Below are 16665 nucleotides of genomic sequence, written 5' to 3'. Positions count from 1 at the left end.
ATTATCAATTATTTTTTTTAAGTAACTTCCCTACTATTGTCAATTATTATGTGTCGGCTGTCGCCCATATTATCTTAAAACGCACCTTATAGGTGCGTTTTAAGATAATATGTAAGTAGGTATGTAAAACATGGCATTGCAATTATTTTTTTTTGTTGCTTAGTCGTTGTAGAATTTGTTTTTAACTTATTTAATTCCACACAATAAAGGATTACGATATTGGAATTTATTGTAATGTAGCTCATATTTTTTTGATTTAAATATAAAATTGATTAAAATTAGACATACAAGTTGTATAAAAAACAATAAATAAGTCTCAAAGTGGATGGAATACGTACGTCACAAATTTTATTAGTGAGACTTAAATTACGATAATAATATAATTGGAATGAGTTAAGATATAACATAATAATAATATGTTATGTAGATATGTTTCGAAAGTAAACTAATAAGTAATACGATTGACATTGAGATTCTAAAGAGATTCCAAGTAGGAGTTAGTTGACAAAGTATATAATATATTTATTATACATATTATTATAGTAGTATAAAAGTAATGACAAAGAAATGTTGACGTAATTAATATAATATCATTCAATAGGGAATGTTACGCAAAGGAGCAGAGGGCGCTACTATAGCACATACAGTCACTGACCTCCATTATACAAGTACGCTGGACTTATGACCCATTGAAATGACAGCTATTTTTTGTGCCTATTTGAAGCGGAATCAGCGCCCCCAATGCGGGGGAAGAGAACTAAATCTGACGTAAATTGCAATTGGCCGCTTAATCGTTATTTTCAGTTTAGGAGTTATTGACCCCCATTGTCATCACTAGTATTAGTTCCAAGTACTCCCACTACTGCTATCAGCGCCAATATGGCGACTTTCAAACGTCATTTTTACGTCAAATTTAGTTCTCTTCCCCCGCATTGGGGGCGCTGATTCCGCTTCAAATAGGCACAAAAACAGGTGGGTATAAGTCCAGCATACTTGTATAATGGAGGTCAGTGACATACAGTAAACAATCCGGCTAAAATTCGACATATTGCACACGTAATATCAGAAAATTGACGTTATCAAACGTCGAACATAACTTTTTGTTTACTGTTAATGCTAGTACTGTTTCTAGCGTGAAAAAATTTGCAGTAATATATCCTTTTACAATGGCAACATCGTTGAGTAATTATGATAGAAAACTATAAAGCCGGGTCAAGACGAGTGTAACGTGTAACGTAAGATTACGTGTAATTTAGCGTCAACAGTGTGGACGGCACACGAACTCAAAGCGAATATTCCAAACGAGCCTTTGTACTCGCGCGAAAACCGACAGCCGATGGATAAACCCCGAGCGTTACATGTAATGCTCGTAGTGCCGTCCACACGTAGAATTCGTGTTACATTACACGGTGAATTACATTACACGTTACACTCGTCTGGACCCGGCTTAAGACCAAGCTCTCCTCTTGTGAGATTCGCAGCAAACATTTACATACATACTAAAGTTTATTAAACTAACATTTACAAAATTGGCACAAGTTATACTGATAGGTTGTAGAAATGCGACAAATGCTAGAAAATGTATATATAATGTGCATGTGCACTCAAAAATATTACTAAGTATAACTAAGCGATAGCAAAAAGTTTTAAGTATGATAAAATAGCTATAAATGCAAATAATAATATAAATTCTTTAGCCTGGCAAGCTTAGGCCATAAGTAATAATAATGCACAATATCTCTGGACGCTTCACACCAAGTAAGAATAAAGCTGTAACGTTGAAACGGCACTCATAAAGTGTTACATGCTCTTGCATAAGAAGTGAGCTAATAACCAAGTTTATAATATCAGACATAATATAATAATTAAATTGCAAGCGAGCAAGTCTTATATTATAACTGTATTGTGTTATATTTTAAATAATATTATAAAAAAAACCAATACAGTCTTAGGTTTTGTGCACTCGATATTATGAAACGTTTTAAATCTGCGGTATAAAAATATAATTTCTATATCTATGGGGTTGTATCAGTTTGGATAACTAGCAGCTTAAAATCTATTAGAAAAATGTTTATCCTGAGAATTCTATTTCCTGATAAAGTAGACAAACCCATTTAGAAAAATTATTCTTATTTCCGTCTTATCCAACTATAAAGAAATAAAGTCAAATTCTCGTTATTATTCGTGACGTCATCATATTTCAGTTATTTTTCTGTCGCATTCACACATGTGTCGCATCGCGTATTAGCGAGAGATAGCATGGATAGATAGGATTTTAAGTCATTATGTCACAAACAGTAACGGGAATTAGACTAATCTAATATTAGGTATATTGGAATATAATAACATTAATTTGGTGTATCAAAATTTAATTTGTTTGTAAAAAAATTATTATAGATTCCTATGCTTAAACTACAGTAAGGATAAGTTTTATATTTGCGGCATTACTTTTCAAAACTCACCTAGCCTACGTTTTACAATCTAACTTATTATTTCGTTTGTCATATTATTATGAATTTGTTTTATATATTTTATCCAATAAAATATATGTATTAATGATTTATATGTCATGTCAAATTTCAAGAGGCCATGTAGAACACATCGCTACACTATTTTTGTACTAAAATGAGCTGAATCTTAATTTAGATTTTACAAATAAATGTTAGATGCCATTTTTGCTTAACCTACGACTAAACCTAGTCAGATCAGTCCGTCTGTTTCCTTTCTTAAGTTCACTAACACATACACTATTTGTTTTTATTACTTAACCCATCGTGAAATTGTGATATTGTTGATAAAATGATATGATAATCTTATACATAAAATAAGTAGGATGTATATTTGGATTAAGTGCCATTATAAAAAGCATAAAATAAAATTTACTTACATAAGATCTGGATACAATAAAGAAGGTTTTAACAACATTTGGTATGCAGAGGTAAGTGAAACATTATCATGGAATGTATCCAACCAGATGTCAATCTTATGTTTTGTCACCTTTAAATACATACCTGCAAGGATGTTTTTGCATTAAAAATGATACCGCTAATACATAATTTGGCGTCCTCCTGTAACTGAGGAAATAAAAGCTTTCTCTGAAGTGACACTACCTATACAACATGGCGGCCTTATCGTATCGCATTCTAATTTCGGCCACGCGCAATCATCCTTGCAGGATTGTATCTGCTTTATTTTCGGTTTTATATTCATTCGATTTCATATTCGCTTCTATCAATGGCAAAAGAAATCTCTAAACAAAAAAGGTAACATTGATATTGTTGGCAATTCTTGGGAAGGAGGATGTTTGATATTCCATTTGCCACCAGGTGCCGCTATGTAGCTTAGGTAAGGGTCTATAGTGTCAAACTGCTGTCATATGTCACGATATAGCTGCCATGTGTCACGATAATATTCCTTTTTGACACGATAGACCCAAAAAAAGCGCTTACACGGGCAACAATTGCGGCATTAATTGCCCGGCGACACGAATGGACCGATCTGGAGCAATTAGTGGAGCAATATGGACCAATTGCGGCAATTATTTCGGCGGCTACAGATATTTCATATCGCTCAATGTCGCCGATACGAATTGACGAATATCCGATGGGCTCGTGTATGACAGTATTGCCTAGTAACTAGTTGATGAAGTTGCGCCATATCGCTCAATTGTCTGGCGCTGTATTGCGCAATATTGTTGCTTATTGCTGCTTGTTGCCGAAAATTGCTTGATGTAGTCGTGACGTCAAAGTTGACGAGAATTGACTGGAGTGGATCAATTTTAGTTGCCCGTATAAGCGTACCTTAAGGCTGCATTTCCATCAGAGATATGTTGCGCTTGCGAGGAATGTGTTTTGAGAACCAATAGAATTGCTTCATTGACGTGAGTTTGCCATGACATCACTCAGCGCGGCGATGCTATTGGATCCTAAAAACACAAGCCTCGCAACACATCTTTGGTGCAAAGAGAATATCAAAAACCCTCATTGCAAGGAATGATATGTCATTTTAAAAGTGTATCATCATGATCGTGCATACAGCCAGGTAGGATATGTGGAGTCGCCGCGCGCCGCCATAGATGCTCGGGTCCAGCTGCAGACCGCGGTAGTTAATGTCGGGGATTGGCGATTCTGGCAACACAGTAACATGTTATAATATGAATATGATGCAGTGGCGGAACAGCGTGGCAGGGCTGGCAAAATAGCATGGGCCCCGACCCAAAAGGTTCCCGGCCCACGAAGCCGCGAACTCAGAAATATTTTTGGCATAGGAGTCTCAAGATATTTTGAGGCGAGACACAAACTTCAAATACACTCAAAAGATATGCAAAACACGACTATAATATAGTTCCTTGCCACGGTTGTGACTACAAATATATATCTATGGCCATTAATAGCCCTTGTGCATAAAATAAGCTCACAAAACAAAAGAAAAAAAACTATATCAAACTATTCTATGTTTACAGCCTGCGTTTAAAATAAATTAGGCCTAGATAAAAAAAACGGTTTTTACTTTACTTTTGAAGCAATTTTACTTACTAATTCCGTTCAAGTAAAAATCCATTGACCTAGCTACTTGTCACTTGGTCTCACACATATTGCTACTTTTTGAAGCCAGTCGTTGTTCAAGTAAAAATCTATTGCTTGTTGCTCGCTCGCACACATATTGCTATTTCGTTCCTACAGCCGGAACTTCACTTACCTTCGGTATACGTGCACGGTGTACACTGCCAGTGCACTAGCACCTCGATCGGGGACACCACTATAGCGTGCGTGATAGCGAAATTATTATATTGCTATTTATTTTTAAGCCTTTAGATGGACAACTAAAAATTCTATCATTGGTGCTCGTTCGCACACATATTGCTATCTCGTTTTTAGGGTTCCGAAGCCAAATGGCAAAAGCGGAACCCTTATAGATTCGTCATGTCTGTCTGTCTGTCCATCTGTCCGTCCGTCCGTATGTCACAGCCACTTTTCTCCGAAACTATAAGAGCTATACTATTGATTTCATCTTAATTTCATAAAAATTAACCTTATTGCTGCTGCGGAACCCTTCATGGGCGAGTCCAACTCGCAATTGGCCGGTTTTTAAACGTACCTTCGGTATACGTGCACGGTGTACACCGCCAGTGCCGCTAGCACGGTGAGCGGCGACACCGCCAGTGCGTGCGCGCCGCCGAAACGCGCCGTGCCGCACGCCGGCGGGCACACCGGGATTATCGTCTCTACATGCGTACACATACGTTAGCACACTACAGACAATAACAAACTACACAAACTTCAAATAAAAACCTCATGCTGAGATATCAGGCATAATAATATTTAAAACCTAAAATCAAAAGCACAGCATTATAAGAAAATAGAAAAAAACATGCGAAACATTTCAATTTTTAACTAGCTGAGTCCAGCACATGAGTACTGTAAATAAGGTATTTATAGTAAAACTTAATATTTTTATGGGATCGAATACTTTCTTAAATATTGTTATAAATAACACTTATATTTTGTTTACATTGCTTTTGGCTTTTACAATAAACAATTGACATCTATCGGTAAAACATGTTTATGAACTTTTCCTCAACTTATCTTGTTGTTTGTGTTTAATTTGCAAAGTTATTAAGATAAGTTTGTTTCTCTTTTTATACTGTTATTTTTATAGTTAAAGATAAAAATATTACAAGTTACAAGGGTCACAAGCCGAGAAAGGTCTCGGACCCTTGTAACAAAATATTATTATCTATTATAACTACTAGGTTAGTATACTATTTTATCATATTGTCATGAAAAAATACGCTTTACCTAATATTATAACTATTATTTTAAGTTATAACTATATTATTATTATCATACTAACTCATTCTGTATTTCAGGCACTCAATTTAAAGCAGTTTGAACTTTGAAATGAACAAACTAATTAGCTCTATATAATATCTGTGAGGCCACACTCAGATATTCAACGTTTATTAAATGAAGACTTTACCAGAATATGCAAAGACTTTACGTTAAAACTTTTTGTTATTAACTTCTTAAGTCAATAATAAATTATGTCTTATGCTCGGTTTCTAAAAAAAATTTACCAAAGTCTATCTATTAGCCAGCACTTTTACTTGGCTAACATCTAAAAATTAACCAATCAAAATTCCTGTTGAATAGGTTATCTCCTGTCAAAAATTCTGTTGGATATTAATGCGGCCGGAGACTTGCTAAATTTTTTTTTAGACAGCCACTCACCGAATAGCTCAACAGTGCCCTCATCCGAGCCGAGTTTGTTCTGGGCCTTGCACTTGAATGTGCCGTACTGTTTCTTCTCTATGGTGATCACACGCAGAGTCGTGTCGGTGAACTCGTCGGCCGTGGCGAAGTGGGAGATCCTACAATTTATACATTCCAATGTTTTTCATATTATGAGGTAGAGTAATATAGACAACCATCATACAAGCACTGTCCGTTAGAGCTTGGCTCTATATTACACAAGTCGGTTCGATTTAAATTTAGAATTTAATGCAGACAGACCACCTGATTGTCTAAGAAAGATAATAATATAATCCAATGCATGGGATTGGCATCTCAAAAAGGATTCCTGCGCTTAATTTGTCGCCTGTTATGTCGGTTATTCGTTTCGTTGAGTTTATGAGAGTAAAAAAAAAGAAGTAAAGCTTGCGCACATTAAATAAAGCAATGCCGACTTAGTTTGGAAGAAACTGACTACTGACATGGAAAATTCTTCTGGTTGATTCACGATTTCCGTTTCGGATTCGGAAACTTGACTGTTCGGTCATTGGTTTTCCAAGCGCGGTTAGCTTTTACGGTGCGGTACATTCTCCGAGTCCGAGTGGAATTGCGCGTTATGAGTCAGGGCCCGTACCACGAAACGGTTTTGAGACTCAAACAATCGTACGAGAATGTTGCGTCCTACACTAATAAACGTGAAATGACGTTGTTAGAGCAGGACCCGGCATTAACGTCCGATTGTTTGAGTCTCAAAATGGTTTCATAGTAGGCATACAGGACTTTGATGTCCCTAGCTAGGTTGTAGTGTGTATAGGTAACGTGACCATACGCTCCGCTGTGGGCGGGACAGTCCCGCTTTCAGGCAGTCTGTCCCGCTGTCCCCCGCGAGGTCGGAATTGTCCCGCTATTGCAAACAGACCAAACGACAATAATTTAAAAGTATTATTATGTTTGAAATGCCTGTGCAATGCCTGGAAGTAACGCACTCCCATGCAACAAACGTGATTTTTATTCAGAGATTGGGGGAATTCTGTAGATGTCCCGCTCTGACAAAAAATATATATAATGGTCACGTTATGTATAGGTCACCTGTAGTGCTGGTTGTTGGTGAGCTGCACCTCCTCCTTGAGCCAGGTGATGGCGGGCGGCGGGTACGCCTCCACGTGGCACTCCAGGTCCATGTCGTATTGCAGAGCCTACAACGTCAAAGTTTGGGTCAAGTACGATAGCGAAAAAGGTAGATTTTAATACCGTTTATTTCAGGCATTTTAGGCCCATATTGCTACTAGACTATTTTCGTAGTTTCGTAGACAAATATTTAACGGACTTCAGTCTATTGCTTTCTCGTTTACGTTCGTGTGAAGGAGGCATGGCTAAATGGTTTAGTTTTGTTTGAATGCGCTAATCTCACGAACTGGATCAGGGCCCGTACCACGAAACGTTTTTGAGACTCAAACAATCGGACGAGAATGCCGCGTCCTACTCTAACAAACGTGAAATGACGTTGTTAGAGCAGGACGCGGCTTTCCCGTCCGATTGTTTGAGTCTCAAAACCGTTTCGTGGTACAGGCCCAGATTTATGTGTAATTTGGCACCGACATAGAGTAGATTATAGAAAAGGACTTGGTCAATTTTTTGCGAGGAAATGTACGGTTCCCGCGGTATTTTTTATTTTTGCGACAGGAGCCCAATCATAGAGAAAAATAAACATATACCGAGCCCAATGAAACATCATGACAGTAGTTTTTAATCACAAAAAGTACAAAAACCTTACTATTGCAAATAAAAAATGTGTCAGAGCGTCAATTTTTAAAGTGTACAAACGTTCTCTTTGAAAATACAAGGCGCAAAAACTACCATTAGATCGTGACTATTTTTGGAAAATTTATTTCAGCGTCCACTCTTTCTTGGCAGACTGTAGTTACAACTATTATCACCGTACCTGTCCGAGCCTAGGTCTGGGCACGGTGACGACGGGCGCGAACTCCACTTCCAGGTTGATGTTGCGGCGCGCGCCCTTCCCCACGCCGTTCTCCGCCACGCAGTAGTACGTGCCGCGGTCCTCCTTGTGCACAGAGTTGATCTTCAGGATGTTGCCGCTGGAAGAACAAGCTAGTCACTACACGAAAATAAATGTCTAGGGAAAAAGAGACAAGTCGATAGGGACAAGTCGATAGGGACAAGTCGATTGGGACAAGTCGATAGGGACAAGGCGATAGGGACAAGCTAGATTAGGGATATTAGGGATAAATAGAGGCAAGTTAATTCACAATGCCATTCCAGTTTAGATTTGAAAAGTTACTGCGTGGGTGAACACGATGAACGCACTATACGCGCGAGAGGAATAACCTTCCATGTAATCTTAAAATCGATCCGACATTTCATGTATGAGAATTGGACCGAAGTCTTGGGTCATTGTGCGCCCGCACATACTCGATGTTTTTCACAAGTTAAAAATTTCCATTGACTCGTGTAAATCCCGTGTGGAATAATTAATAGCAAAGCATGTTTTAACGTTGTTCGTGGCGGCCGAAAAGGAAGATCTTCCGACCGAGAGAGATAGCATGCTCGGTCAGGCCGAAGCCCACTGACGTCATTTCAGACGTTGTATATATCTTGCCGTTCTCCGAAACTTCGATAGCGCGATGCAGGAATGTGAGGCGAATTGTGGGTACCGCCACATCACTCCCCCCCGAAGACCGGAGGTCGAATCTTGAAATCTTGTCGCTTGAGTCGCCAGTGCCAGTGAGTTCCAGTGAGTCGGAACTATAAGCTGCTGCACGGGATCCAGTGAGTCGGATAAGCTGCCGTGCGGGGCCGATGCTACGTGTTGACCAGGAGAGATGTGCTCTGCTTGCTGACCAGTCGGTGTAGTGAGAAAGCCCGATGATGCCGATGCGGAGTCGCCCAGGCCGCGGTACATTGCGGCTAGTGGACGATGTACCCGTTGAGGCGATATGCTGGCTGGCGCGGTCTTGTATTTGTCCGGTGGTAGAGGTCGTGCTCGAGCGAAAAGCGGTGGCCCAGTTGTTTCAATATGATGAACGACATCGTGTTTGCTTGGCTGCTTCAGAGACATTGGCCGGAGGACGTTCGGGAACAACTTGAGGATATCGTGGTAAGCTTGGTCGCTGCTCACGACGTGCACGGACTCGATATCGGTAACGACTTTCACGGCGTTGACGGATAAGTCGGTTACTTTGTCGACAAGTCTCTTCGTGTGAAGATCGACGAGTAGTTTATAGTGGTGTAGAAAATCGGCGCCCAGAATCGATGTTTTGATGTCGGCCACTACAAACGTCCATCGAAAACTTCGACGGAGTCCAAGGTTGAGCTTTATAGTTTCTTCTCCGTAGGTTTTGATCGGCGTGTTGTTCGCTGCGTACAATTTGTATGTCTCCTCGGTGCGCTTCTTCTTTCTAAGTTGTGTGGCGGCGAGCACGGAGATGTCGGCGCCTGTGTCCACGAGGAAACGTTCTCGGGTGTCGCGATCGAAGACACAGAGGCGATGACTAGTGCGGGAGACACCGACGTCCGCCACGGTCGGTGTCCGAGTTAGTTTCCCGAACTCTTCTTGTTTCTGCGGCGACACGGGGACACGCAGTTTTTAGCTCTATCTCCGAAAGTGTAGTGGTAATAACATTCCCAAGAGTCTTCCTGTCCCGGCCTTGGACCACGCCGCCTTGAATGCGAGCGTGATCGCGGTCTTGAGAATGAGCGGCGACGGTTGCGATAGTGTGACCGTCCGCGACGTAACTCGGCGACTTCCAGCGTGAGCTTCTCGATTTGTCTCGCTAGAGTCTCCATGTAGGAAGGTTCTGAAGCTGACGAGGTTGACGGCGCTGGTGCGGGGCACGTTGCTGTGACGGCAGCAACGCTGGGAACTTCTGCGTACTCCACCATTTTGTCCGCCATCGCCGCTAGAGTTTCTAGCGACGACTCTTTGTTGATGGAGAGTATGACGCGAACTTGCGCGGGAAGGCGGTTCATCCATTCGATCCGGAGTCCTTCGTCTGTTATCATGCCGCTTGCGAGCTCCTTCATTTTTCGCATGAGTTGCGACGGCTTCAAGTCTCCCAATTCTAGGCCGCTGACGAGTTTCTGGAAGTTTTTTACGTCTGATGTGTCGTATGTCTCTAGTAGACGCTGCTTCACCTTTTCATATTTCTTGCTGGCTGTCGGATCGTAGAGAATGTCCGTAATGTGCTCTAGATCGGTTTGCTGCAGTTGTTGGAGCAGGTAACGATATTTTTGGTCGTCGGACGTCTTCAGGGGGTCGACGACGGCTTCAAAATGTAGAAACCAGGCGCGCGGATGTTGTCTCCAAAATGGCAGCATTCTGGATTGCACAGAGACTGCGCTGATGTCACTGACGAGACCCTCAGGGACTTCAGAAGTGATCTTCATCTGTGGCTGAGTGCTTGCTCCTTGTTCGGCCATAGTTTTCTCCTGCAGCGATTTCTTCAGCGTCGGGGTTACCAGATGTAGCGGACTTGGGTAGAGCTCAGAGTAAAACACACGGTGAAGGTGGTAATGAAAAATCACGTCGGTGTCACCAATTTAACGTTGTTCGTGGCGGCCGAAAAGGAAGATCTTCCGACCGAGAGAGATAGCATGCTCGGTCAGGCCGAAGCCCACTGACGTCATTTCAGACGTTGTATATATCTTGCCGTTCTCCGAAACTTCGATAGCGCGATGCAGGAATGTTAGGCGAATTGTGGGTACCGCCACAATGTTATCATATTTTCAGTATCGTAGATACATGCTAGAACTTTTGTGATATAGGCAGATAACTCAAGAGAAAGCACCAATTACAATTAATTATATTAAATTAACAACTTAAAATAATAATAATAACTTAGCTTCGTTATCATACATTGTGTTTGTAGCGATAAGACAAGCTGTAAACAACAACAATGCAACATAAACAATACATTGTCATTACCGATAGATGGACCCTCCTGTGGGCAAGATGGCGTTGTTCTCGCGACGCCACGAGATCTTCGGTGGGGGGAAACCGCCGGCGTAGCACTCCATTTGAGCACCTAGAAAAACATGTTTTATTATGACACATTTTAATAAAATTATAAAAAAGAAAAATTCAACTGCTGATCGGTTTTGGTGAAAGATACAGATAGTGATCAACGATTAAGAACATAGGCCAGTTTTTATCATGAACGATATACTGTATACAGATCTGGCAAGATTCTATTTTATAGGTACAAAGTCGCCGAAAACGTAATAATTAAACCTTTTTTAAGGTTTGTGAGGATAGGCGGATATTTGTCATCGTCACAAGAAAAACCAAACAACTTCATGAATTATTATGTATGGAAATAGTTTAGACTTGACAAATCTAGATTAAAAAAGGCTACTTTTTTCTCCTGTAGTCAAATGTTCGTAAGAAATTTCTTTTCACGCATTCATCTAGAACAGGGGTCGCCAAGTATTTTGGGTGGGTTCCGGATACTGTAGGAAAATTTTAACGAGGTCCAGAACAAAATAAACTTGTCCTATGTAGCTTAAAAATATTGTTTCAAGTAATAAAGGTATACCTTATCTATGTTTTCATTGATACTTGGTATAAAATACACTACAATATTTCGCGGTCCGAATTTCGACCTTTCGCATTCGCAAACGGACCGCGGTCCGCCTGTTGCCGACCGCTGATCTAGAATCTAGATTCTAGAGTCTAGATTGCACAATTCTATGACTCAACTATTAATGATTGTGACGACGACAAATTATGTTATGAACTTATGAGATAAGTCTCATGATATAACATTTTGTAGTATAGAGTTTAATTTATTCATTAATACAGTAATTTGCCAATAACTATTCTAATAATATATTCTTGTCATATTACAAGGTCTTCGGCTAACCACAAGTATCGAGTTTCGGGCATACTTAGAACTTGGGCCGGTCTGGGTTAAAGATTATCCTTGATTATGTACTTATAATAATATTTTCATTCATACTTTGATGTTATATATCTACCTACAGACTGTCAAACAATCCGACGGGCAACGCGTTTACGTAAGAATTTGAAAAATCTCACGTGAGATTGGGTGGTGGGGGAGGGGTTTAATAAAATCTCGCGAAAAATCTCACTGGCTTTTATAATTTCTATAATAATCGATTCACTTATCCTGTTCTAGTTAGTTTGCATCCATATCCATACTAATATTATAAAATATGCGAAAGTGTGTCTGTTTCCTCTTCATATACACACTGTTAAAGCGATTTTGCTGAGGTATGGAGATACTTTAAGGCCGGTATAAATAGTCAGTACTTAAGATGAGACCCGGTCTCAAGACGCGATTCGGATCTATGATTGGTCCAAATTTTGACGGCCAACCAATCACAGAGCCTGAACCGTGTCTTGAGACCGAGATGCATCTTGAGTACTGACTATTTATACAGGCCTAAGTCCCGGGAAAGCTTTTGATTATCTATGTTTAGAAGCTATATGGACAACACTTATACAGCAAGGAGTCGAAGAAAAATACGTCAACATTATTAAAAGTATTTACAAAAAGTGTAAATCCAAGATAAGACTTGAATGTGAAGGAGAAGAATTCTCAATTCAAAAGGGGGTGAGACAAGGGGACCCCCTGTCCCCAAAAATTTTCTCTACTGTCCTCGAATCCATCTTTAGAGAACTAGATTGGGATAAGAAAGGAATAAGGATTGACGGAGAACTGCTGAGCCACTTACGCTTGTAATTTTAATTTTTGCAGAAAACCCTACAGAATTGAAAAGTATGATAACCGAACTAGCAACAGAAAGTCAAAAGAAAGGATTGTCAATGAATAAATCCAAAACCAAAATTCTGAGCAACGGGGAACCATTTGAAATAATAGTAGATAATGAAAAAATAGAATATGTATCAGAATATGTTTACTTAGAGCAGCTAGTATCTTTTGAAGACAACACGGAAAAGGATATAAAAAAGAGAATTACTTTAAGCTGGAAGAAATACTGGTCACTAAAGGAAATCATGAAAAATAAAAATATGAATATAGCAATAAAGAAAAAAGTTTTTGAAGTTGCAATACTGCCATGCCTTACATATGGTTGTCAGATGTGGTCCCTAAGAAAGGAAGACGAGGAAAGCATAGCCATCTGTCAGAGGAAAATGGAAAGAAGCATGCTCGGCCTCAAATTATCGGACAAGGTAAATAATACAAACATTAGAAAGACAACAAAGGTAATAGACGCGAGAAAAAGAACAAGATTACTTAAGTGGCACTGGGCAGGACACATATGCAGACATACAGGTAATAGATAAACGAAACGTTTAACAGAGTGGGTACCGAGAGACAGGAAAAGGAAAAAAGGAAGACCAAAAAAAAAGATGGAGAGATATATTTAAAGAGAGATGCGGACCCCTATGGATGAGGATGACACAGGATAGAAACTGCTGGAAGGATTTAGGAGAGGCCTACGCCGAAGAGGCGACTACTACTTAAAATGAATATACTTTATAATTGTTAATAATTAATCATGCTTGTAAATTGTGGTAGAAAATAAAGGCTATTTTTATTTTATTTATTTTTATAAGTCCCGGGAAAGGACATAGGATACTTTTAATACCGGAAAAATGTTCAGTTCCCGCGCCGTTGCGCCAAAACTAATTTTGGCGCAACGGAGTTGCAGGCGCCATCTAGTAACCAGGAAAGAAATAAAACATTGTATGATACATTCCTCAAAAATTTTCCTCAACTTTTTTTAAAAATAAACAATAGACATTTTACTTACTTTCTCCTTCACTAGCCACAATGGAGCGAGTGGAGTTATCGGAGATGATTGGTGGTCGTCGAACTTGCAGCTCCACCTCCGCGGTGATCTTGTTGTTCACAGTCAGTATCACCTGGCACTGGTACCATCCAGCATCCGTCTCTTGAATGTCTTTGATCTACAAACCAAAATAATTTACAGCAATTGTTAAGCAAAACTTCATTATCATCATGAAAAAATGCCACTCCCATATAGTCAGTACTCAAGATAACTCAAGATGCATCTCGGTCTCAAGACGCGGTTCAGGCTCTGTGATTGGTTGGCTATCAAAATTTGGACCAATCACAGAGCCGAGCCGCGTCTTGAGACCGGGTCTCATCTTAAGTACTGACTATTTATGCCAGCCTAACCAGAAACTTACCGATAGTGTGTATGTCGCCGAAGCTACATCAAATCGCAGGGAGAATCTGGAGTCCCTGATGATCAGTCCAGAGTTCATGGACAGAGGCACGGATTCTGTTGTTTTGAGGCGGTCATATTTCAGCTGGAAAAAAATCATACAAAAAGGTCATTTAAAATAGAATCTATTTGGTAAAACTTTTCTTTTCTCACAAATTTTAAGGGTTTTTATGCAAAAATGAGACAAGTAAAAATGAAGATGAGAGATGAGAAGTATGACTTGTTCTATAAATTAAATAATATGTGCATAATATAGCAGTCTTAAAACCTGTTGTAAGAACAACTATCACTTACCCACACAACAGGATAGTCACTGGCGTAGTGCACGGAGCAGTCAAGGTCCACCTGCCCACCAATGTCCCGGATCTGCTCCTGAGTGATGTGGGAGATAGTCGGAGTTCTCTGCCCATTGGCTGCAATACACAAAAATTATAAGGTTCCTTAGCACAAATTTTAATTGGAAAAAAACAACATAGTAGTAGTAGTCTAAGAGCTTTTTTCTAAAAATACTAAAGTATTAAGTACCCATCAAGCCCCATAAGCTTACCAGTCACTGGTGAGCGGGACACAATAGAATAACAATAGATTTCCAAAAATCCACGAGTGAAGGATTAATATAAGTAGCCAGACATGCAATATACATAGATAGCTATAAATGAAATTGCCTGTTCGTCTTCATGGTCTGCTTCATAAAATATCAAAATCAGACCAGTCCTTTGATACTATACAATACAAACAAACAAAATAGGTATGTTTTCTCTTTGAAATATGACTATAGATTAACCTTTCATATCCACAGGCAATTGATTATTTAACCCAACAATCCCCAAGCGGCAGCCGGCTGCTGTATAACTAATAAAATCTATTGTGTCTGCGATATCTCATACATAATCCTGTTTCATACAGTTACAGACAGAAAAGCAAAATATTTTGGTCGTAGCGGTCAAATGACCGCTTCGATGGGAAAATCAAATCCATAACTTTCACATGAAAGTGAGTTGTAAAATATAATTTTTTTTTGTGTTTTGAGTAAATAATATACAGTATTTCGGGTGTGCCAATATTTCGGCGTTTGTCTCGGGAGTCGTTAGGACGTAAACATTACTTATAGAACAGCAAATATTGTTGTGTAAATTATAAGGATTTATCTATTGTTAAAGCTACTTACCTCGCGAACATAATATCAGAAACGGAATTAAATATTGTATCATTTTGTATTATTCCACAGTACACACGAGTCAGTCAGTAGACACCACACCTTTTTTCAAATTGAATTGTATTGTTTGAATGAAATCGAATTTCGAAGTGTCGGAACCAGTGTTGCCAGTGCTGTATGTTCCAAAGTTACTTAATGTCATGCAAAAAGTAACATTTTGTGGGGAAAAGTAACATTTCGTATTATTTAATATTTTAAATGGCGGGGGGGGGGGGGGGGTAGGATCCAGAATGCACGAAAAATACTATACATATGGAGATGAAGTTATTTATTTTTAGGGTTCCGTACCCAAAGGGTACTATACAACAAACTTGATTTCTTGGCATTTTTTGCTGGATATCAATAATAGGTAGGCACTTGATATTTCTACATGATAATAAAATAAGCTCTAATGCAAAAAAAAAACACAATTTTTGACCTATTTTTGCTCTATCACGGTATGGAACCCTTTATGAGCGAGTCAGACTCACACTTGGCCGATTATATTTTATTTTTACGAAGGCATTTTATTTTGTTTAGCTCGAAGTCTACCAATAGGACCGTCATTAAAACTTTAAACTAAGGTGCGACAAGGCTTTAATTTTATGAACGTGGGCGGGGGCGTTTTTGTATGATGGCAGCATTAGTTCCTTTTTTCGCCACGTTGATTTAAAGCTTTGTCAGCTGTAACGACAAAACTCAATAAAACTTAGTGCGTTTCGTTATGGTTTCGTTTTCGCATTTTTGGTTTCAAATATCTTTTTTTTTTTCAATTACCAAAAGTAACGTAAAAGTAACATCTGTAGTCATGTCACATGAATGTAACATGCAAGGGTCAAAAGTAACGTAAAATGTTACAAAAGTAACATTCTGGCAACGCTGGTCGGAACTCGGTTGCAGTGTTGCCAGACGGCCATCTCGGTTTCTCCCCAAGTGTTCCCCGAAATCCCCCCAAAATTCGGGATTTCAAGAAAAATCCCCCCACAAATTATAAAAGAAAAATTTTGTTCATTATGAATGGGAATTTCACAAATGGATACG

General features: G+C 39.4%; 1 protein-coding gene across 2 annotated transcripts; it reads right to left on the bottom strand.

Moving 5' to 3' along the window:
- Positions 1-3747: 3747 nt before the first annotated feature.
- LOC121727007 (lachesin) lies at positions 3748-15725 on the bottom strand. 2 transcript variants are annotated; one of them, XM_042114674.1, is made up of 10 exons: positions 15598-15724; positions 14724-14842; positions 14392-14514; positions 13992-14148; positions 11176-11275; positions 8173-8329; positions 7320-7426; positions 6231-6370; positions 5098-5224; positions 3748-4127 (listed from the first exon to the last, which is right to left on the bottom strand). In XM_042114674.1, exons 1-10 carry the CDS (start codon positions 15638-15640, stop codon positions 4106-4108), a joined length of 1095 nt encoding a protein of 364 aa, XP_041970608.1. In that variant the 5' UTR covers positions 15641-15724; the 3' UTR covers positions 3748-4105. The 2 variants fall into 2 exon arrangements, with proteins under 2 accessions (XP_041970608.1, XP_041970609.1); XM_042114675.1 differs by lacking the exon at positions 5098-5224 and having other exon boundaries at positions 15598-15725.
- Positions 15726-16665: the final 940 nt, after the last annotated feature.

The sequence above is a fragment of the Aricia agestis genome, chromosome 5 (genome assembly GCF_905147365.1).
Source record: "Aricia agestis chromosome 5, ilAriAges1.1, whole genome shotgun sequence".
Lineage (NCBI taxonomy): Eukaryota > Metazoa > Arthropoda > Insecta > Lepidoptera > Lycaenidae > Aricia > Aricia agestis.
Note: the sequence above shows the minus strand (reverse complement) of the source record. Positions and strands in the feature narration are given on the sequence as shown.

Excerpts from the sequence above, each read along its gene's own strand:
- LOC121727007 (XM_042114674.1), bottom strand. The coding sequence starts at position 15,640 with ATGATACAATATTTAATTCCGTTTCTGATATTATGTTCGCGAG. Across the intron at positions 14,515-14,723 it reads GTGACTATCCTGTTGTGTGG|CTGAAATATGACCGCCTCAA; the intron begins GTAAGTGATAGT and ends ATTTTTTTCCAG. Across the intron at positions 4,128-5,097 it reads ACCGTGCACGTATACCGAAG|AATCGCCAATCCCCGACATT; the intron begins GTACGTTTAAAA and ends CTGTGTTGCCAG.